This window comes from Microcebus murinus, chromosome 9 (genome assembly GCF_040939455.1).
Source record: "Microcebus murinus isolate Inina chromosome 9, M.murinus_Inina_mat1.0, whole genome shotgun sequence".
NCBI classification, from domain to species: domain Eukaryota; kingdom Metazoa; phylum Chordata; class Mammalia; order Primates; family Cheirogaleidae; genus Microcebus; species Microcebus murinus.
In genome coordinates this window covers 27,222,002-27,244,835 of record NC_134112.1, presented here as the reverse complement: position 1 = coordinate 27,244,835, position 22,834 = coordinate 27,222,002, and the positions used below count along the sequence as shown (strand labels likewise).

Genomic DNA, 22,834 nt, shown 5'->3' with positions numbered 1-22,834 from the left:
AGACAACGACCCAGGAGAGAGAAAGGGGAGCAGGACTGAGCAGTGACAGCCGTTCAGCCTTTCAGACGTGGAGTTAATTAACTGCAACCAGCGGATGAGATGCAGCAGGCCCGAAAGATGATGAACCGGACGAGCTGATGCGGAGAGGTGAATTCAGGCAGGAGCCCTTGCAACGCATTTCTCTTTCCAAGCTCTGAGCATAGACGTTGGACTGGAAAAATCATGTGCTTTGTGGCTCTGACCTTAAATCCTGAGTCCAGGCAAACTAATTAATTTCTGCATTTCAGGATCCTCAGTTGCAAAACGAAGATAAACCAATTATCCTTTCAACCAAACAGCGCTCAGTATGTGGCAGGCACCGTGCCAGACCCCACGGCCAACAAGAGAGGCATGTTCCAGGAGGGACACAGACATAGACCCAGGCAGTTACAACATACTTTACCCCACTGGGGAAGCGTGGGGTGGCGTGGCTCCTGAAGGAAGTGGCGTCTAATCCGAGGCATAAAGAATAATTAGGAACTGGCCAGGCATAGCAGAGGGAGCGAGCGTATGTGGCCAGGAGGGGCCTGCAGCCCAGGCTTGGAGTTGAGGGAGGGCTTGGAGTGTTAATCCCAGGAACTGGAACAGGGGACAGGGCTGGAGAACGTGAGGGGGACATTGGGAGAGCACGGAAGGGCATGGGCCAGGCAGTGCTGGGATCTGATTGGTTGCCCTGCGGAGCATCAGCTGGAAGGGGCGGGGCTAGCGCAGGTAAGAGATGGCTAGCTGCGAGATGAGGCTGGGGCAATGGAAACAGGTAAGACCAATATTGAAGAGGCAGAATGGACTGTGAGAGGCTAGCTATAGCAGAGAAGGTGAGGAAGGGGCCACATCTGATACCCAGACTCCTGGCTGAGATAGCTGGACCCATGCCTCACCCATGAGCTCCTTGGAGGGTTTGGAGAGGAGATGAGAAGTGCAGTGACGGCCTGAGTCCCTGTGTCAGACACTCTATGAAAAGCCCAAGAGGAATAAATGTCTGCTCATCTGAATTCCAACTCATGACTCATACCAGCCAACCCAACTGTGGACACCGTAGCTCAGCAATTCCGAGACATACACTTTTCCCCCCACATTTTATTATCTCTGAATCAGGCTGTTTTAAAATTGACGGGTGGTATGGTTTAATTGGCAGTGTTCTTTCTCGGTGGTACATAAAATAATGGTGCATCTTACAATGGATGACATCTTGGATTTGATGAAATACAAAAATGTCTATCAATCTTGGAAGAAAATAGTACTTGAATGTCTCTTGTTAGGACTTAAATTCTATTAGTTCCAAAAAGATCTGAGGCTGACACACTGGCTCACACCTGTAACCCCAGCACTTAGGGAGGCCGAGGCAAGGAGGATCACTTGAGCCCAGGAGTTCGAGACCAGCCTGGGCAACATAGCATGACCTCATCTCTACAAAAAACAAATAAGAAAAATCTGAAGTAGAATTTAAAAGTACAGCTCATAGGACAAGACAATTTCTACAAAAAGACAAGAGCCATTCCTGGGAACAGGTATTAGAAAACGTCCCCTGCCCTTCTCTCCAGCACGGAGTTGGGGATTAGCAGTGGGCCGTGTTTATACGGTGTAAGGAAACCACGGAGGGTCTGACAAGGTCAGACAAGCTTCCAGGGGCCCACTAAAACCAAGACCAGGAGACAGAAGCATTTAGAAAAAAATGACAATAAACTGACTGAGTTTCAGATAGCATGGAGATGGTGTGGCCTAAAGGTCCCGGGAAAGACATCTTTTACAAAGAGTGCATTTGGTGGGGCCTTGAGTTTCAGAGCCGTGCTTTCCATAAAGAATACGGTGGCCAGACCGAGGCCCACGAAGATCTTACTGATGTTGTTCAAGAGCTGCATTCATCTTTACTTAATCCAATAAGCATCTCCCACTACAAACAAAACATGTACAAAGAACATCCTGTGTGCTTTCCAGACTTTTCCATGGCACAGCGACCCATCTGGGTCAGCACTCATTTTGGATGGTACACAAGCTGCTGCTACTCCGACTTGCACTGAAGTTCAGCGCGGAGACTGCACGGTTACCTATCTTCAGCACAAAGGTGGCAAGCATCAGAAACACCACGTGTCGGAAACTGAGGGCTTCCCTTCATCTCAGTTCTGAAGCTCCACATCTCCCTGCCCTGCTCACAGCATGCCGAGTCACATCTCTCCTCCCGAGAGCTCTAGCCTTCCCCAGGCTTGCTAACCAGGCTGGGTGTGGGGCTAGAGTGACAGCAATGGGTACTGGAAGTGGTAACACGAACAGCTATGGTTAATGAAAACTCGCCACATGCCAGGTACTGTTCTACCTGCCTCATTTATACTCTCACTTAATTCTCCCAGAAGCGCTAATCCCATTTTGCTAAGGAGATCCTGGGCAGTGAAGGCAGGAAAAGATGGCTCCTGTATCTTGGTTTAACACATTAACTGCCATGTGAGTTGTATTTAACTCACGCTAGTTTTGAGCCTGGGGCCTCATAAAGCATACACAATTCATATGTCTCTTCACCTTGGGAGCCCAGTGAACAATTTTTCAAGTTGCATGTAACTCATGCACAGAAAACTATAAGAAAATAACAAATTATTAAATTAAAAAGGATTGTTTTTGAAGTTTTTATTCTATTTTTGTAATAAAACACCATGGCTCCAAGGATAAAACTTTTTTTTCTAGTGTGGCAGTCAATGTGTTATAGAAAAACTCCTTTGTTAAGCTGGGTGGGAGGTGGTATATTAACATTTATTATATTATTCCTTAAATCTTCTATATGTTTCCACACCAATTGTTTTGATGTTTTAAAATGAGCCTGAAGTTTACCACCCTGCAACCGGCCTAAAAATACTTCCACCCACCAAGAGCAGAGGCACCTGGGAGGCATTGCCACCTCCTGCTCCCTGACCTCAGGGCGCCCTCACCTGGTGGATCCTGACAACACACAGGCTGCCCCTGAAGGAGAGACACAGTAAAAAAAAGACAGTCAACAGCAAGACTGGACTCAGGACTCTCCTGTTCTGCAAGTACCGTGTTTCCCTGAAAATAAGACCCACCCATAAAATAAGCCCTAGCAGGATGTCTAAGCATTTGCGCAAAATGGAAGCCCTACCCCGAAAATAAGACCTAGTGATGGGCGTGGCTACACAGCGTGTCTGCACAACCCATGCATTTCGTCATGGAACGGTGAAGAAGACAAGCAGCCCTTCTCATCTGCCCCATCGTGACAGCTACTATCCCAGAGGTGACTGGAAAGGTGCGGGCAGCCCCACCAACAAGGTCGGCTCCCCGTCAGGTCTCGACCATCCTGTGCGTGCTGCAAGCTGAGGCTTTGAGGGGAAAATAACACATCCCCTGAAAATAAGCCGTAGGGTGTCTTCTTGAGGAAAAATAAATATAAGACCCTATCTTATTTTTGGGGAAACACAGTACATGTGGACAGAGTCTTCGCCTTGTTGGGCACAAACTCTGTTTACTAAAAATAACGATGCCAGTGCTGAGTAAAGCACAGACACAGTGGGGTGATTTTTGAACCCTCTGCTTGCCCCAGGGAAATTTCTCCATCAAGTAGAAAAGAAGCCCAGGTCAAACTTTGTTTTGTTTTTTTTTTTTCAAGAAAAACTTGAGCCCTCAAATCCTTCCCCTCAAAAAACTCCTAAATAAAATAAGAGTTAATAGCACATTGCAGCAGTACTCATGGGAGCTGCTGCAACAGCTTTAAAGAGGTCAAATAAAGGCCATAAAAAAGAATAGCATTTTTTTAAAAATGCCTCACATACGAAACTTGTAGAATTTGTATTTTGATGTAATAAAACTTTCAGTGTAATTTTAAAATATTTTAAATAATCGTGAAAGTTTAATATGGCTGTGCCATTGCTTTCATGATATGCTATTTTCATATAATTTATTTAATTTGGAGTTCTTAATGAAAACTCAACCTTCTCATTACCATGGATACATAGGAAAATGTCACCTGCTTTACCAAAATTCACTTTACAATACACAAAGAATAAAAGTGGGATGTGCCTTTTATGGTAATACCCACCTCAATCCCCAAATAGCCAGGAAAACACAAAATGGAAAACCGATGGGACCAAGGCCCAGAACTCAAGGGAAAGGAGCTGGCAGGTGCACTCTGCAGTCCACTCACTTGCAGACATTTAGCCAGGAGAAAACCTTAAAGATCATCTATATTCCAGGCCAGATGAGGTGGCTCCAGGCCAGGTGCGGTGGCTCACGCCTGTAATCCTAGCACTCTGGGAGGCCGAGGTGGGAGAATCACTTGAGGTAAGAGTTTGAGACCAGCCTGAGCAAGAGCTAGACCCCTGTCTCTACTAAAAATAGAAAAATTAGTCAAACATGGTGGCTCATGCCTGTAGTCTCAGCTACTTGGGAGGCTGAGGCAGGAGGATCATTTGAGCCCAGGAGTTGGAGGTTGCAGTGAGCTATGATGACACCACTGTACTCTAGCCCTGATGACAGAGTGAGACTCTGTCTCAAAAAAAAAAAAGAAAATCATCTATTCCAACCATCTCACATACAGCTGGGGAAAATGAGGCCAAGGGCAGGGCAGTGGACTTACCATGTCCACTTAAGTTACTGACCAGGAATAAAATCCCCAGACCCTAGGAGATTAGGAGCAATAAATTGGTGACAGAGGTGGGGTGGGGTGTGGCTTCTACATTTAAGGCAGTAACAAATGGCAGCTGGCACTGGAAGATGAGGCAGAAAGAGTGAGGAGCTTATTACAGTATAATACCGGGTGTTAAGACTAAGACATGAATCTGAGTCATTACAAAAAAGTCCCAGCTGTTATTCCCCATTTAAAAAAAAAAAAGAAGAAGAAAAACACAATATAGAATGGTTTGCATCCAGAATGTTTAAGGTACGCATGGCAATTTCATTCAAAGGGGTCAGCTCCAGGTATCTGGAAGGTTCTTTCCTGTGGAATGCCTTTGTGCCCAGTGCACGCTTGTTTTTTCAAGGATAGATGAAGTTTGTTTCTTGAGATGTGCACATATTTCCCAGACAGTAAAGCTGGTACTCTAATTTTTTGAGGGCTGACATAACTTGTATGCAGACAACTTATCTAAATGACCTGAAATAAAAATGACTGACCATAAATAAGCCCTCGAGAACATACAGTACTTAAGCATCACTGATCACCACTCCCAAGGCCACAGATGTATCAACAGTGTCTTATCAATCCTGCTGATGCTATCAGAGTCCAAAGACAAGCAGAATAAGAATTTATTACTCCAGCATGAAGTGACAGGCATGTCAGCTTTACTTATTTCTGTCCCAGGCTCGGGAGAGTCTTCCCTCCCCCTTCCCAGCAGCTCACCTTTTCCACTTAGCAAGATAACGAGGGGTGACTGTGATAAGACATCTCTTTGGTTTCTAGGCCTTACATTTATTCTCTTTTTCTTTGTTTGTTTTTTGAGACAGAGTCTCACTTTGTTGTCCAGGATAAAGTGAGTGCCATGGTGTCAGCCTCGCTCACAGCAACCTCAAACTCCTGGGCTCAAGTGATCCTGCTGCTTCAGCCTCCAGAGAAGCTGGGACTACAGGCATGCACCACCATGCCCAGCTAATTTTTTCTATATTAGTTGGCCAATTAATTTCTTTCTATTTCTAGTAGAGACGGGGTCTCGCTCTTGCTCAGGCTGGTTTCGAACTCCTGACCTCGAGCAATCCACCCACCTCGGCCTCCCAGAGTGCTAGGATTACAGGCGTGAGTCAACACGCCCAGTCTACATTTATTCTCTGTCACGCTCCTGGCATCGCCCCTCACTGGGCCATCGCTTCTTCCGTCACCTCTACAACCCGTGGGATTCCTGAAGAGTCTCCCCAGGTGACCTTATCCCAGTGTCCAGGTACCTCCAGGTAAACAGGCCTAGCTAGTCACATGGGCCTGCTCGGGACAGTGCACGTGCCCCTATTCACCCACCCGGCATCCTCCGTGGGGACTCAGACCCATGCCTCTGCCTTCCCGTTCTGTGCTGTCATTCCAACTACTTTGACACGATTTACAGGAAAGAACAGGAGCTTCGGAGCTGGAAAATCCTGAGTTGAATCCCAGCTCCAGCACCCAAATTGAGCTCTGTGCCTGGGAACAAGTTGTTTCTCCTTCCTGAGCCGCAGTGCTTTTACACTCAAGTGTAAAAGCAGACGGCTGTGCAGCGTGAATGAGAAGACGTGTACACAGTGCCCAGCACATAGTAGGTGCTCCGTGGAAGCTCCTTTCCTCCCCCTCTCTCCCTGTCCCTCCACATGTAACTGCTGGCTCCCATCTCTGCTCGGTGACCCCTCCCCATCTGCCTTCTGCTGGCAAGAGCTTCTACACCTGAATCATGACGAGTGTTTAAAAAACCTGTCTCGGGAAACGTGATTACAGAGCATTGCCAAACTGTGGTTCTCGAAATAGAAATGACAAGACTGCAAAATATGGCCAAGCTTTAGAGGGCTGCGAAGGCTGAGGGAGAGAGAAGAGGCCCCGGGCTTCCCCGCCCCGCTGCACCCCTGCCCCAGTAGAAAGCATCACCCGATTTAACAAATGAAGATGTAGAATGCCCAGTTAAATCTTCATTTCGGATAACTAACAGGAAGGAAAATGCTTCTCTAGCAAAGGAAAGTAGTAGAGAAAGGAAAATAATGATCATGACTGCCAGAAAAAGAGGTGGCCATCCCACCTGGCGCCACCAGGGAGAGCATCAAGTTCTCAGATCAAAAGGGAATTCCTGATGGAGCCATAACTCCGTGGGGTCATGAGGTCCTGGGGAATGCCAGAAGGTGGCGAATAGTGGTCACCATCCTTCCGTGAAGTATGGGCAGTTCCTGGAGAGGTGCGTGGGTTTGGAAGCTCACTGTTGCCCAAGCATCCTCAATGTCTGTGCAAAACCCTCCCATCACATGCTGATGTGTGAGTTTTATTTTATTTTTTTATTCATTAATTGTTTATACATAATTTAATTTTGAAATCTTTATGCATAATTTCATTTAATATCTAATATTCTATATAATCCTAAAAATGTCGGAAAAGAGGAGATAAGCCACTCATGCTTAAATATAAGTGAGTTCTCTCTTAATTATTTGGATTTGAATTTTCAGTTTTAAAAGAAGAAGGGGTGGTAAAATTCACAGGAAAGCGCACGTAAGTTACTGCACAAACTGAATATCACGCCCACTGGATTACTGCAATAACTTCCCAACTGGACTCCCTCCTTCTGCCCAGCCAGTCTCTTCTCACCCAGCAGCTGGAATGAATCTTCTAAAAAACCAAGTCAGATTGTGTTGCTTCCCTGCTCAGAATCCTCCAGCGGCTTCCCAGCTCACTCCCTGTGAGAGCAAGTCTTTCCAACAGCCTCCCAGGTCCTGTGGGACTCAGTTCCCCCCTCCGTTCTTCCCCTCCAACCTTATTCAGCTTCAGTCCCACTGATGCTGCCTCCCCGCCAGGCCTTGCCCAGGACGTCCTGTGCTCCTTCCCTCCCCTCTTGCAGGTCTGTGCTCTAATGCCAGCTTCTCTGAACGCCTTCTCTGGCCAAGCCTTGTAAAATCACAGCCCCCATTCCCAGCACTTCCTATCCCCCTCCCTGCCACCGCTACCCATGAACTTACTGCACGTTTCACTTTGGCTGTATAGTTTGTGTCTGTCCCCACTAGAACGCAGGACAGGAATGCGGCACTCTGTCCCCTGCAGCATGCCCAGCATGCAGAGCAGCATGTGGCACACAGTAGGCACTGCGCAAAGCTATTTACTGAGCGCTGGGCTAGACATAAGGTAAAGATAATGATGAGCTAAACTGGGGTAAAGTGTTTTTACCTGAAAGCCAACAAACAAATAAATGTGGGGTTTTCTCCAAGACTTTGAAGGTTGAAAAACAGCCCTTCCCGTGAAGCCCCCAATCTGCTTTCTTCTTTTCCCCATCAGAAAATGACTAGGAGCCAGAGGGAGGCTGTGATTTTCCTACTTCGGATGTTAATATTCAAAAATGCAGGGGCTGGGTGTGGTGGCTCACACCTGTAATCCTAGCCCTCTGGGAGGCCGAGGCGGGCGGATCGCTCAAGGTCAGGAGTTCAAAACAAGCCTGAGTAAGAGCGAGACTCCGTCTCTACTAAAAATAGAAAGAAATTAATTGGACAACTAAAAATATATAAAAAAAATTAGCCGGGCATGGTGGCACATGCCTGTGGTCCCAGCTACTGGGGATGGCTGAAACAGGAGGATTGCTTGAGCCCAGGAGTCTGAGGTTGCTGTGAGCTAGGCTGATGCCATGGCACTCTAGCCCTAGCAACAGAGTGAGACTCTGTCTCAAAAAAAAAAAAAAAAAATGCAGGACAAAGCCGTTGTATCATTGGCATTTTATCAATCACAAGATTGAAGAAAGTACATATTTGCCTACATCCTTTTATTTATTTATTTATTTTTGAGACACAGTCTCGCTTTGTTGCCCAGGCTAGAGTGAGTGCTGTGGAACCAGCCTAGCTCACAGCAACCTCAAACTCCTGGGCTCAAGCAATCCTTCTGCCTCAGCCTCCTGAGTAGCTGGGACTACAGGCATGCGCCACCATGCCTGGCTAATTTTTTCTATATACATTAGTTGGCCAATTAATTTCTTTCTATTTCTAGTAGAGACAGGGTCTCGCTCTTGCTCAGGCTGGTTTCAAACTCCTGACCTTGAACTATCCTCCCACCTCAGCTTCCCAGAGTGCTAGATTACAGGCATGAGCCACCGCACCAGGCCATGGCTGCATCCTTTTAAAGTGCTTCCCAAGTCTCCCCCTCAGGCTAAGAACAGTCAAGCAATCTCAGACCCAAGAATGTGCTTCTCAAGAAGTTTCGGCACAGCAGGCATCAGATAAAGCTTCCCTTGATCGGCAAAGATGGCAGCTGTCACCCTTTTAACAGAGGTTCAAATGAATGACCTTTAAATGTGAGACGTGTCAAAATCCAAAATGCCAAACAGAACTCCTACCTCTCCACCGCGTCCCCGATGAGCTGCTGCAAGTCCACCTCCTGCTTCCTCAGGGTCCCAAACGAAGACTGACTCTGCACGAGGCCGCTGCCGCCCAGGTTCAGCTTCACCTTCCCCAGCGCTGTCTCGATGGTCCCGCTCACGTGGTTCTCAAACTTGCCCTCGTATTTCACAAAGTCCGACTCCACGACCACTGGAATGGACCGGACAAGCAGAGGCATCTAATGACGACAAGGCCACCTGTGTCTCCAGTCGCCCAGCTTTCCAAAGCCTGTTTTCCTCCGGGAAACAGGAGGCTGGCATTTGGATGGAAAGCCAGCAGCCAAGCCACGTGGATGGGCAAGAAAACGGGGCCAGCTCGCCTGTGTGCACCCTGCTAGCCAGGGCTCCACAGGGTGCTTTATTGTTTTCCCATTTTTCAATTCCAATATGTGGAGAAAGGTGCACAAAAACCATCTGTACAGTTTAACGAATAATTTTAAAGTGAGCATCTCTTTAACCATTGTCCAGGGTAGAAACAGAACATTTTCAATGTGTGCTTTTCCGGGATGAAAGCCTGAGGAGGGACTAGACGAGGATGACACCTACACAGAGAGACTCAGCAGCCTCCCCCAGGTGCACTGAGGATTGCCTTAGTCAGCATCGGGCAGGGCGGCCACCTGGGCCTGTCCCAGGGCATCTTGCCTTCCCACCCACCAGCTTGGAGAGCAGTCCTCTGGCCCTCATGATCCATCTCCAATCAAATAACTCCCTTCCCACATTTATGTTTTTATATCTGACCTCTACCCAGTCACTCAATTCCTTATCATGCAACTCTTTATCTCTGACTTTCTGATAAAGTCAGAGGACAGGCCCTTCTTATCCAAACCCTAATGATAATGTCTGATGATCTCATATCCGAATGGCCAGCCTTCTCATAGCTCCAGGTTCCTACTGTTCTCATTCTCAATCCAACCAAAACCACCTTAAAAATGGTCTGTATCATCACCATGTGGTAAGGATACATTAAGAGTTTACTAGGACCCAGGCACGGTGGCTCATACCTGTAATCCTAGCACTTTGGGAGGCTGAGGTAGAAGGACCTCCTAGGAGTTTGAGTATGCAGTGAGTATGTCAGCAGTGAGCTGACACCATAGCACTCTAGCCCAGGAAATAGAGCAAGACCCTATCTAAAAAACAAAAAAAAATTTTTTTTTAAATCTTCTAGGAAGTTCACACTTGGCATTTTCCATTTCCCCAACTCAAGGCTTTCCTAGGCTCTAGGTTGCATATCACAAGTGATTCAAACCCCCCTAGAGTCTGAAAGGCTTCTTTCCACCCACTCACTGCCCTGACACCTATATCTCACCTATATATCTTTCACTCCAATGAAGAAAACCCACACCTTAACCAGGGTTAATCAGAAGCAATCACCATTCATTGTCATTGCAATTTGCAAACTAGAGATTCACCTCCCCCACCACCGCCAAAAATAAAATGGTTGTGAAAATGCCTTCAATTCAAAGCTTTTCCTATTAATATCTGGTGGAAAACAAACACTTTAGGAAATGCTTTGATAAGCAGGACAGAGCAGATACTAAGAGCCTAAGATTATATCCCTACTCTAGTATTACTAACTGGGAGATCTTGGGTAACATTCACCTTCCAGAACCTCAGATTTTCATATGCAATTGGGAGACCATTAATGGCACCCACCTGATGGAGTCTCTTGCAAGCTGATGTATGTACAGCATGTAACACAGAGCCTGACACACAGCAAGGCTCAATCTATCCACTGGCTTTAGGCCAGAGCAACATCATTTCCTGATAAACAGGACAGTGCTAGGTTCTACGATGTGTGAAAAGATAGATATTCTATCTTCAGAACACCGTGCTGGTCTCAGTCAAGTTCAATACCACTCCTGACAACTCTTATCTCCAAGACTGGACTCCACAGCAGGTAGGGGCACTCAAGATTTTGTCTATGTATTCCAAAAGCCAGAACTAGACTCGCTCTAAAAAAAGATGTCATTTGTGCACACTTCCACGATATCATCAACTACTGCTGGTGGAAGGGAAGAAATGAAGGAACCAACAGGCTACGGTTTGGACAGCCAATTGCCAAATCGCCACCCTCCAGCCTGCACATCCCTGGGCAACACACAGGCTGGTGTTGTTGCAAGTGGCAAAAAATGACAAAGGTGAAGTATCCTGAGCCTATTCAGTAGGCAAAGTAGAGGATACTTCTCATCACAGCACCAACACCAACTGGACACACAATCCAGGATGAGCTCCGACCTCAGAGATCAGAATATTCAGGGCTTCTTCATCTGGAGTGACTGCCACCAGCCTCACCAGTCTAACAGGGGCTTCACAACCTCTCAGGACAACAAATAAGAGGTATTTTAACATCCCAGAGTGGTGAAATTCCAATTACTCAGGGGTCCCTGGTCCATTTTGTAAATTTTTCTTTCTTTAGCTCCTGTTCATATTTAGTTATTTCACCACTCAATAGAATTTCTAGCAGAAAGCACACAAAATCTGGTGGGGCTGAGATGACATAAAATTAATATAAACTCATTCACCCATTGCTTGGCAGCTCTGATAAGCTGGTAGAAGACAACACTGGCCAGAATGCTTGTCTGGAAGAAGGTCTGGACATTTTTTGGGTAAACTCAAATTATCTCCTCTATGTCTTTTCCCCTTTAATAAAGATGCAATCACAAAATTAGAGAACTTTAGAGCTGAAAGAGGACTCGGACATCATTTTGTCCAATAATTAAGAGGTGATGGTTGGGTGGGGTGGCTCACACTTGTAATCTCTTCCACCAGTAGCAGTTGATGACAATGCAGAAGTGTGCACAAGGCCGGAGGATCACTTAAGGCCAGGAGTTCGAGACCAACCTGGGCAATATAGTGAGACCCCATCTCTACAAAAAACAGAAAAATTAGCTGGACATGGTAGCTCACACCTGGGTCCCAGCTACTTAGGAGGCTGAGGTAGGAGGATCACTTGAGCCCAGGAGTTTGAGGTTGCAGTGAGCTATTACGATGCCACTGTACTCTAGTCTGGGCAACAGAGAGAGAGAGAGACCCTATCTCAAAAAAAAAAAAAAAGAGTTGATAATATTTTCATATATCATCATGTCCCCAAAAGTAATGTAGCAATGAGTACCAAATCTTCAAAAAGCTCCCAACCTCTGGTCCTGTAATTCAATCTCTAAGAATCTATGCTAAAACAATTGCTTAAAAAACAGCAACAAAAATACAAACAAAAATGCTCATAGTAGTCTTATTTATTAAGCACTAAATTGGAACAGTTAATCAAATTAGGATATATACACTCAAAGGAATATTATGTGTTCATTGAAAATAGCATTAAAAATATATTTAAATCTATGGAGGAAAGCATAATAAGGTTAAATAAAAAAATAAGGAATAAATATAAATTGTATGTAGTAATGTTTCCAATTTTGTTATTAAAAAATTGGATACAGGCCAGGCACAGTGGGTCACGTCTGTAATCACAGCACTCTGGAAGGCTGAGGCGCAGGGAGGGGGGTAGGGTATAGCTTGAGCTCAGGAGTCTGAGACCAGCCTGAGAAAAAGTAAGACCCTATCTCTACAGAAAATAGAAAAATTAGCCAGGCACAGTGGTACATGCCTATAGTCCAAGCTACTCGGGTGGCTGAGAAAGGAGGATCGCTTGAGCCCAGGAGTTTGAGGTTACAATGAGCTATGATGATGCCACTGCACTCTATCGGGAGCGACAGAGCAAGACTCTGTCTCAAAAACAACAACAACAAAAATTGAATGCAGAGAATAAAAGACTACAATCTAAATGTTCACTGGAATTAATATGTGATGGCGGGGTTTTTGTTGATTTTTAAGTCTTCTTCATCCTTTTCCATATTTTGTACTCTACTGCAATAATGCATGTGACTCCATTTCTGATGTCTGCTGACAGCTTTCAAATTCCAGTCCTCCTTCTCTTTCTGGGCAAACTGATAAGAGCATCCAGGTGCTCTGTCCACAGGTGCCAGTGACAGCTCGAACTACATAAGCCCAGCCCTCAGGCAGGGATCCTCACCCATCTCCACTCACTAATCACAATAAACAGTGAGCCCATCTCCTTATCCCCCTCTCCGTAGCCACTTTGGGCCAGCTTTAGAGCCTGCCCTCCTCTCCCCAGAAAGCATCATTATGTGAGTGATAAAACTTTTCACGCCCTCTTGATGGGTATGTGGCATCATCAATCTCAACCCTGAAGCAAATTTTCAGTGGCATGTCTTACTTTTAGACCAAAAATGCAAAATTATTTTTAAAAGATTAAGCTATAAACTTTTCATGTCAGGCCTACAGAATTTTGTTCACTTTAAGAAAGGACATGTTTTACAGGCGGGCAGCAAAGAAACAGGAGAATTCATTATAAAGTATCTAGACTCAAGACAACATGCTTCTAAAAGAAGAATCTCCTGTTCTGGGACTAATTGTGAAATATTCCCAGGGAACGTACCTGGACTCAGAAATTGGTCTTCTGCGAGTACGTCTCCAAGGGTGATGGATAAAAACTGGTACTTGGGTCGTTGCCAGAACCAGAATCTCTTCTTTTTGGTCACCAGACTTAGAAGTTGTAGTTTATCAGAGTCATTCAAATTTGACACTGCGATCAGGTCGCCGCCATTGTCAACTTCTCTAAGGAAATTTCTTGTGGCTTTGGCAAACATTTTGAAAGCTCCAGATTACCTGAAAAAAATGAAGTTATGCTAACATCAAATGAGAAGTTAGTATTTTGTGGGGTATGTGCCCTAAAATTATCACGTTTCTTCCTAGTCTCAAGAGTACAAATGAAAGACTATCTTCTCCCTAGGAGACGAGCCCCTCCTGTTTGAGTTCAACTGACAAAGAAATCAAATTGAGACACTGAGAGAGCACATGTGTTCCAGTCAGGACAGGCTACGTTGTGCTTCAGAATCAAACAACCCCCAAATCCTAGTGGCTTATAACTATAAAAGTTTATTTTTTGCTCACACTACAGGTCCAATACAGGGGGACAAGAGAGCTTTGTTTATTAAAGTCTCAAGGATCCAGGCTGAAGGGGAAGACACCATCTTGAACATTGTCAGTCATTATCCAACAGAAAAGAAAGTTCTGGAAGCTCTCACACCAACAGTTAAATGCTCTGGCCTAAAAGTGACACATGGCATGTTCACTTACAACCTGTCAGAACTGGTCCATGGCCTCAGCCAACCATAAAGGTCAGGAAATACAATCCTACCAAGAATCTAGAAGGCAGAGACCTGGGAATATTTGTTCAAGAACAACATACTGATGGCAATAGGTAGCTTACCTATGACTACTTTTTAAAGGGTCAAAGGTGCTTTTTCTCTACACTGTGGGATCTCTCCTATGCAGAAATGGAAAGTACCTAGCTATGAATTTTTCATCCAAAAATGAAGGCACAGTTGTACTTCAGCTGGAGGGAAAAAGAAGAGACACATTAGAAGATATAAAAGAAAAGTACTATATTCAGTGCAAGAAGTATAGACTATTTATTTATTATTTTATTTTATTTTTTTGGAGACAGAGTCTCTCTCTCTGTTGCCCTGGCTAGAGTGCAGTGCCATCATCATAGCTCACAGCAACCTCAGACTCCTGAGTTCAAGTGATCGTCCTGCCTCTGCCTCCTGAGTAGCTGGGACTACAGGCACACTCCATTGCGTCCAGCTAATTTTTCTATTCAGTATAGACCATTTAAGAAATGGTGTTGGAACAATGAGTTAACCATCTGGAAAAAATTAAGTCTGATTCATTTCTCTTGCCATACACAAGAACAACTTCTCAATGGATCAGAAGTTTCTTTAAGGAAAAATGAAACCCTAAAAGTAGTAGAAAAAATGTAGACAAACATTTACACAATTGTAGGATGGAAGGGCCTTTAGAAAGTCAAGGGACAAACTGAGAAAATACTTGTAGTATTCATGACAAAGAACAAGAATGCTTAATATATTTAAAAAACAGTTTTACAAATCAAGTTTTAAAATAAATATTGTACTCCAGTAGAAACATGGGCAAAGGTTATAAACAATACACAAATTGCAAATAGCCAAATACACACACACATACACACTATATATATACATTTGTGTATAATTTAAAAATTTATTATATAAAAAAACTAAACTAGAAATAACATTTAAAAAAAACTATCCATGGTCAAAAGTTGAAAAGTCAAATGGACAGGAAGTATGCTTCATATATATATTCACACCCTGGCTCTTGGCATGCTCACATATTCACACAGCTCTCTTAGAATTTAACAGCTGGGCCTGGGCAACATAGTGAAACCCCATCTCCACAAAATATTTTAAAAATTAGCCAAGTATGTTGGTGTGTGCCTGTGGTCCTAGCCACTCGGAAGGCTGAGGCAAGAGGATTCCTTGAGCCCAGGAGTTCAAAGTTACAGTGAGCTATGATCACACCACCACACTCCAGCCTAGGCAACGAAACAAGATCTTATCTTATTTAAAAAAATAAATAAATCCTATCTTATTTAAAAAAAAAAAAAATGAAAGAATGTAAGAGCTAGGAGTAAGCTCAGACCTTAACTAGTTCAATCCACTTTCTTTAATAAGACTATCTCCTCTTTCTTTAATGAGAATCCCTCCTCTAGGGTATCAGAAGTCATTTGCCTTTACCTATCACTAATTCTTCTCTAAAGTACCTTTTCTTAGATTGTTATGAAGCAATAGCTACCTGACCCTATTCTTCTATATTCTTCTATATTACTAGGTAGAATAAACATTTACGAAGAGATGCTAAAAATATGCAAGGAAGTTCCTTTCTAAAACAGTGACCTGCAAAGAATAACAGGGATGTAGGGTCACAGGAGCAGAGGGCATCCCAGCTGCATGTGCAGACTACGTAGAAGCCAGCCAGGCGAAGGAACACTGTAAGGATGCTCTAGCCAAGAAGCAGCCTTTATAAAAGCACAGTATTTGCAGCAGGTGGTGGAGGGGTGATGAAGATAGTACGAGGCGAGATGTGTCACCAGCAAGCTCGTGATGGCCCAGGAGACACTGTGATGTGTGTCACAGTGTCTATCCACCACTTCAACAGACTAGAATGGCTGTCCAACTCCAGGATTGCCGCGTGCACTGGAGCCCAGGTTCCAGAGTGGAGAAGCGCCAGAGACAAGGCTGAGGCCACCACCCTGGCCCAGGTTCTGAAGGTCCATGCCACCCGTGCAGGGGAGCCAGGGCAGCAGGAGCCACTGGAGGCTGAGTCTAGGGAGCAATGTGATCAGAATGGTCACTTTAAAAGACCTTCTGGAAGCAAAATAGGAAATGGGCCTGAGAAGAACAAGATTAGAGATGGACAAGAATGATGATGCCCTGAACTATGCTAGTGGCATAAAGATAGAAAAGATACTGGTTTGGTGGTTTTGCCAAGCTCTGGTTGGATGAGGGGCCAGTCATAAAAGAAGACTCCCTCGATGTCCTCAATATCCCAGGTATGGGCTGAGCGATGAGATGGAGAAGCCAGTTACCAAGATTGGGAATTCAGGAGAAAGCAGAACAATGGGACCCAATAAGGCAGTCACTGGGGAGCACACATCTAGGGTAAGGTGCAGGATTTATGTTGCCAAACACGGGGCATGAACATTTAACAAAATGAGGTCTCCCCAATCACCTGTGGGAACTCCTCCTGCTGGTCCAAGAGAAGAGCCGCAGCAGGATCTGCCTCAGTTTACTGCTAGCGCCATGATCTTTATTTCTATGGTTTCTATTCTTTCCCAGGACAAACTGAAAGGGAGTTCACTAACTTGCCTTCAGATCACACAGGTTTCTGGAGAAACCAAATCAGGCTTGCTGTTAAAAAACAAAATAAAACCCATCTGTTGTGGGAGGCAAAGCTTTAGTAATGATACCAATCCTCCCCAGAGGGATTACAGTGTAAAAGAAAGGAAATTCCAAAATTAATTTTTAATGTTTCTTTTTTTCATCTAACATCAAACACAGACAATTTGCCTTCTTGACAAAGCAGTTGCTTTAGGGAGCGTGAATGGAGGCGGCTGTTGCTTTGTAGGTTTTTATGAGAATCGGGTTTATTCAATCATGAGACTTTGAGAATACTGTCCTTGTGAAGTTAAAGTTAGAGGGTTCTTTTTTATTATTATGTTTGAATACTTAATACATTTAAGATGGCTCAAACATCTAAACTATGCAAAAGGATATACACCAGGAAATCCACTCCCGCTCACATCCCAGCAACTGTTATACCTCTCCCCTGCAGGCATATTGCTTTCATGTTTCTTTATACAAACATAAGCAAAAGTCTGTATACTGCTCTGCACCTTGCTGTCATCTAAGAATAAATATGGTAGTGCATTCTTTACAGTTGCACAATACTCCCTCACATGGAGATATCATTGCTTATTTAATCTGTCCCATGTTGCTGCCCACTTGGGTTATTCCTAAATTTTTGTTATCTTAAAGATTCCCTCTCTAAGTACCCCTGTACACATGTCTTCGTCATACATGGACAATGTACCTGAAGGGTAGAAAAGAGAATGCTAGATCAATGCATAAATGCATCTGTAATTTTCGGGGCTGTAGACTCACCAAATGTATAACAGTATTAGTTTTAGCAACAGTGTGTCATCAAACTTTTGGATTTTTGCCAGTCTGATAGGTAAGACATGGAATCTCAGTATAGTTTTAGGTTATATCATGTTAACACAATTAAAATCAAGCACCATTCATTTTGTTTAAAGGCTTTTGTATTTCTTTCTTTAACACATTGACTGCCAAGTGAGTTGTATTTAACTCAAGCTAGTTTTGAGCCCAGGGCCTCGTGAAGCAAAACCTTGCAGTTCATTTGTGAAAATTTTACTTGTCGATGTTCTTATTGTAATAATTGACAATTGAATTCTAAAAATGTGGATTGTTTTGCAAATAACTCACGCACAGAAAACAATAAAAAATAACAAATTAGAAAGGATCATTTCGTTTTAATAAAACACTGAGGCCCTGGGGAAGAATTTTTTTCTAGTGTGGCAGTCAATGTGTTCACTGTTGGTGTCCTTGGCCCATTTTCTAGTGTTGATTTTTTTTTTTTTGCTTTTATTTCTAGGAACTTTTGATATAATAGATCAGCCAAAATATAGGCTACACATTTAATACAACAGAGTTTGTCATGAAGCATTAGGAGATAATAGACTTCCACCATTATTGTCAAACATCACTAGTCTATCCAGGAAAGATTAAAAAATGTGCCCAGGTCCAAACAAATGAATGATCTAGAACCCAAGTTGCCTGACACAGACAAGCATAGTAATGTCTTGATCAGCCAGAAGTCAGACTTTGAACTCAAATTTCCACAATACTCCAGCCTGAAAGTAGCTGTAAATGGCCTCAGAGGAGATATAGCTCAAATAGCTCATGGCCTAAAAAGCCACTGCACTTCACAGTTGCTACACAGATCCTGGGCTCTCACACAGAGCCTTAAGAATTATATTAGCAAACAGCACCTATGTGGCTTCCCAGTTCAAAGCAAATCAGAACTGAAACAGCCAAGTGAATGCAGTAAGGATATTCTAGCTAGAGTTAGACTGCCAGACAGGAGACCTGGAGGGAAGAAACCATGAAAGCAAGGCAATGACACAAAGTTAGCAAAGCACACAGCCAACTGGGGCCACTGGGAACAAAGAATCTTAAAAACACCTGCCAAGGTAATGACTGCAGGAGAGGATGCTATATTCAGTGACACCTGTTAGGAGTGATTCAGAGTCACAGGATTATCTAGCCTTTAAATTGGATCCAGTTCTTTCTAACACTCCATTTAGGATTCTTCTTCAGAGTAGCTGTGGTTAACTCTGGCCCTCTGTTTGAACAGTTCTACAAAAGAAACCTCAACATCAAAATACTCTAGATAAAGAGAACTGCAACTGTTTGTTGAGTACCTGCTATATGTCAGGCATTGGGCTTAATACTTTATACCCATTTCCTTATTTATTCTTCCTATAAAGTAGGTATTGTCCACATTTTTCAGATGTGGTTCCTGAAGTTCAAAGATGTTAAGTAACTTGTCCAAGATCACAAGATCAAAGAAGCAGCCCTGACATCTGGGAGCTGGCCTGGTACTGTCGGCTAGGCCCCAGCGTTGCTGAACATGAACAATTCACATAGCATCACCATTTGGCAAGGCCCTCCGTGATCATGATGCATCAAGACAAAAACAAGCCCACTCTGTGATCATGTCTGAACACAGACTAAGCATGAACATTTTCAACTCCCCCACCAAAGTGACCAAATACCACCCCCTTTTCAATCCTAATGAGTGACTGCTGCTTCTTGACCAATCACAGCTTTAGCCCCTCTCTGGCCTTCTCTCCTTTTAGATAAGATTTATGAAAAATGTCAATCATAGAATTTCCTCCACTTTCTGACAACATCCAATCCAGAGCAAAGCCACCTTCCTTAAACCCTTCACCACCCCCAGATTGCCTACTCCAAGCCCAAATCCTCTAAGTCCTTTCTAACACCCCCTTACTGAGGCATCTCAAGTTTCCCTGTGGTCTCCCTGGCTGCAAAGAGCAACAGACTCAACTTGCTCAACTCTGGGCCTGTTCCTGGTGGTCTTTAGAGGGTAGTAATGTCACACAGAGAATCAGTGCTGAGCCAAGATTACATCCAAGGTCTATTTGACGCCAAATCCTGTGCCCTCAACCACCCTGCTCTGCTGACTCCCTGTTCAGCTTCTGTCTTTTTTAATTTGGGCAACACAGGATTCGTTTTGTAAAGGAAGAAAGTGTGCTTGAAAGGGTAAACTTCAGTTATGGTGGGAACAAAAATCATTGCTCACTATCTGGGGAAATGAGACAGTGCTGTACTTGCCTAACTTGTCTCATGGTTAACAAATTCAGCACAACTGAATTATTTTTGGTTTTCTAAATAACAAAGTGAAACTACGTCTATTAAACTAAAACAGATGTGTCATCTTTTTACATAATATCTTCCGATGCTTACAGCCCAGTACCTGAACTCGTTTTTTAATGGAAGTACAGTATCAAGATATTCTATTATTTCTTTCTGAAATAAAAATCGGATGTAAAGTACACAAATGATGGCCACAAGACAGGCAAGAGGTTGAAAAGAGCCAAGGTGAGGTATGAAGGCTTTTAGGAGGCGGAGTGGGTAACAGTCTGAGAATAGGGAAGACGCTTTGAGTGCCTTGGGAGGGCAAAAAGAGCGAAGAGAAAAGCAGTTCTGGAAAATGTGGAGCTTCCTCTTAAGGCAGGGGAGCTACGGGACAGTGGCTGGGGAGTCCGGGCCTCTCTCCCAGATCTGTGGGCTCAACTTGTCCCCGCTTTCCTTTAGAAGAGCCTGTCTGTTGTGGATTTTGAAGATGCTTAATTTTCACTCCTCGGCGTCTTCTCCAACCCCACAGCACTTCTTTCATTTCACTTGGACTCGGCCGTCGGTCTGGCCATCTGCCCGCCTCTTGAGGGCAGCGATCCCAAGACGGCCGCCCTTTCACTACCCCATTCCCCATTTGGGGCAGAGGAGCGGCTGGATTGCGTGTTTACAACCTGCGCTTTTCCACGCGCTGCCCGCTAGTCCTTCCTTCCCAGGTGCAGACCGGACCGCCAGGGGTCCTCTTGTCCAGGCCAAAGGACGCCCCACGGGCTGCCGTTGGGTCATCCCAGTCCGGCCCGCCACGGCGAGGGGGCTTGGCCTCGTCCCCAAGCTCGGGGCCACCGTACCTCGGACCAAGGCCGTCCGGTGCGGGGACTGAACTCCAGGCCTGCTCGGGCCTTTCTCCCGCACACACGCCCCCAAGCCAGGAGAGCCTCGGCGACGCCCGGAGGAGAAACCGGGAGACAAAGGATGAATGAGTGGGGACGGGGCGGGGAGGGGGACAGGGAAGGAAGGTGCCAGCTGCGCCTGCAACAGCCAGGAGAGGAAATGGCAGCGGGCGAGGTCGGGGACGGGGAGCGCGCGTGCAGGAGTGGCGGGGAGATGGGTCACCGGACTGGGGCCGGGTATGGGGAGGGCGAGGGGCGCGACGGGGCAGCCAATCGACTCGTCTCCCTTAGGAAGGAGAGCGGGGAGGGGTGTCCCAGCGAGAAAGCGCCGCGCCGCCTCCGCTCCCCTCGGCGCGGGACACCGGACGGAAAACAGAGGAGCGGGAGCGGAGCCTGGAGCTCGCGCCCGCCGCGCACTTACCCGCGCGCCTCCCTCGGCCCGGCTGTCGCGCGCTCGCGCCCTGCGCCCGCGGGGTCCAGGGTCGGCGGAGCCGGGCGGGCACTCGGACGGGGAGGAGGGAGAAGGGAGAAGGGCGGGCCCGCTGGGACCTTTGCTCCGTCCCCGCCCCCTGCAGCCGCGGGGCTGGCGGCGGGAAGCTGCGGGAGGGGCTCGCCCGGCGGTGGCTGCGGCCCGAGACGCCCGCAAGGCCCAGAGGGAGCGGGTTGCCTTCCTTCGTGCGACTCCCCCGGAGCCCTGTCGCTCGCGGCCCAGGCCTTGGCTTCGGCCAAAGTCCTCGCACACTTCTCAGGACCCAAGTCGGGGGGGCGCACCGGGGAGATGTCGGGCCCGCCCTCCACACCGGCCTCCCCTCCTGCTGTCCGGCACGCACCCGGGGTCTGAGGGGTGCGCCCCGCCACCAACGGTGGGGCCTGGACTGGCGCTGTGGCTTCGCGGTTCAACCAGGAAAGTCTCAGGCCTCTCTGGCCTGTGGGAGCCTCAAATGCCTGTGCCTGGGAGTATCCAGAATTGTGGCGTGACTGTGCCCACAGTTAGCCCTGACACTAGTTAATAATCCATGTAAACCGCACTCTAAGCCCCTTGAGGGCAGAACCACGCGTCTTTCATAGATGCTCTAAGTAGCGGAGGAGGGAATCTGAGCATAGCTGGAGCTCAAAAATTGCTTGCTGATTGTTGGACTTGAATATTAGAATCTTCCAGTTAGTATTTGTAGATCATCTCTGTGCAATGCTGTCTACTGGGCTGAGAGCAATGAACAAGAGAAAATGAAATTTCTACACTATGAAAACTTACACCCAGAGAGTGTGCAGTTTCCTGGCTGCCTTCAAGTGGGGTGGAGAGGGCGGGTAGAGAGGCCTGGCAGGGCTTTCCCTTGGGCCTCCATAGGCTTTGCACGCATCTCTAGATTGCAGTTACCACCTCATTGTAACGTCTTCCCTGACCACCCAAAGTAAACATGCCCACCCACTCTCCGGAATGCTCCCTGGTTCTTCCCTGCTTTGTTTTCTCCTTTGCACTTATCACCATCTGATAGACTACGTGCAGGATACTTAGTTCGTATGTTATCCTTCTCTTCCCTAAAATGCTCCATGAGGGCGGCAACTTTTGTTTTGCTCACTATACCCAGCACCTAGCTTAGTACTTGATACGTGGTAGATATTCAGTAACTATTAACAATTGTTGAATTAAGGAACGAACCCTCTAGTTTGTTTCTCCAACTAGAGTGGGGGGTCTTATGCATCTTGGCAGTGGCTGGCACAAAGTAGGTGCACCATTAATGATTGTTGGCTGAATGAGAGGATAGAAATGGTCCAGAGTGGTGGTGCCCTTTGGTCGGTCTCCTGACTTACCAGTGTGATTAGGTGTTGGCAGAAAGAAAGAATCACTGTCCCAGCCCTGTCAAGAGACTTCATCTATGCCATTGGTTCTCTGACTTCATCAAATCATATGGTGACGACTCCGGCTTGTTACCAGAGATGATTGCCTCCTGCTCATGAAGTCCCCACGCCAAAAGCCCCCAGTTCTCTATCTAGATCGGTTATCCCTTGTAATTAAGAGTGTGTGAGCTTTTTGGTGCAACAG

The 22,834-nt window shown here is 45.8% G+C and overlaps 1 protein-coding gene across 4 annotated transcripts in view; it reads right to left on the bottom strand.

Moving 5' to 3' along the window:
• Nucleotides 1-21,328, bottom strand: part of GSDME (gasdermin E) — a 46,238-nt gene extending 24,910 nt beyond the window's left edge. The window contains exons 1-4 of one of the 4 annotated variants that reach the window (XM_076006368.1): nucleotides 21,215-21,328; nucleotides 14,335-14,460; nucleotides 13,501-13,730; nucleotides 9,006-9,198 (exon numbers count right to left, since the gene is read on the bottom strand). In XM_076006368.1, the coding sequence (XP_075862483.1) occupies nucleotides 9,006-9,198; nucleotides 13,501-13,711 (404 nt within the window). In that variant the 5' untranslated portion in view covers nucleotides 13,712-13,730; nucleotides 14,335-14,460; nucleotides 21,215-21,328. Of the gene's footprint in view, nucleotides 1-9,005; nucleotides 9,199-13,500; nucleotides 13,731-14,334; nucleotides 14,461-16,676; nucleotides 16,729-21,214 lie in introns of those variants that run through there. The other 3 variants (XM_076006369.1, XM_012773329.3, XM_076006371.1) reach the window with 3 other exon arrangements.
• Between the last annotated feature and the right edge of the window lie 1,506 nt (nucleotides 21,329-22,834).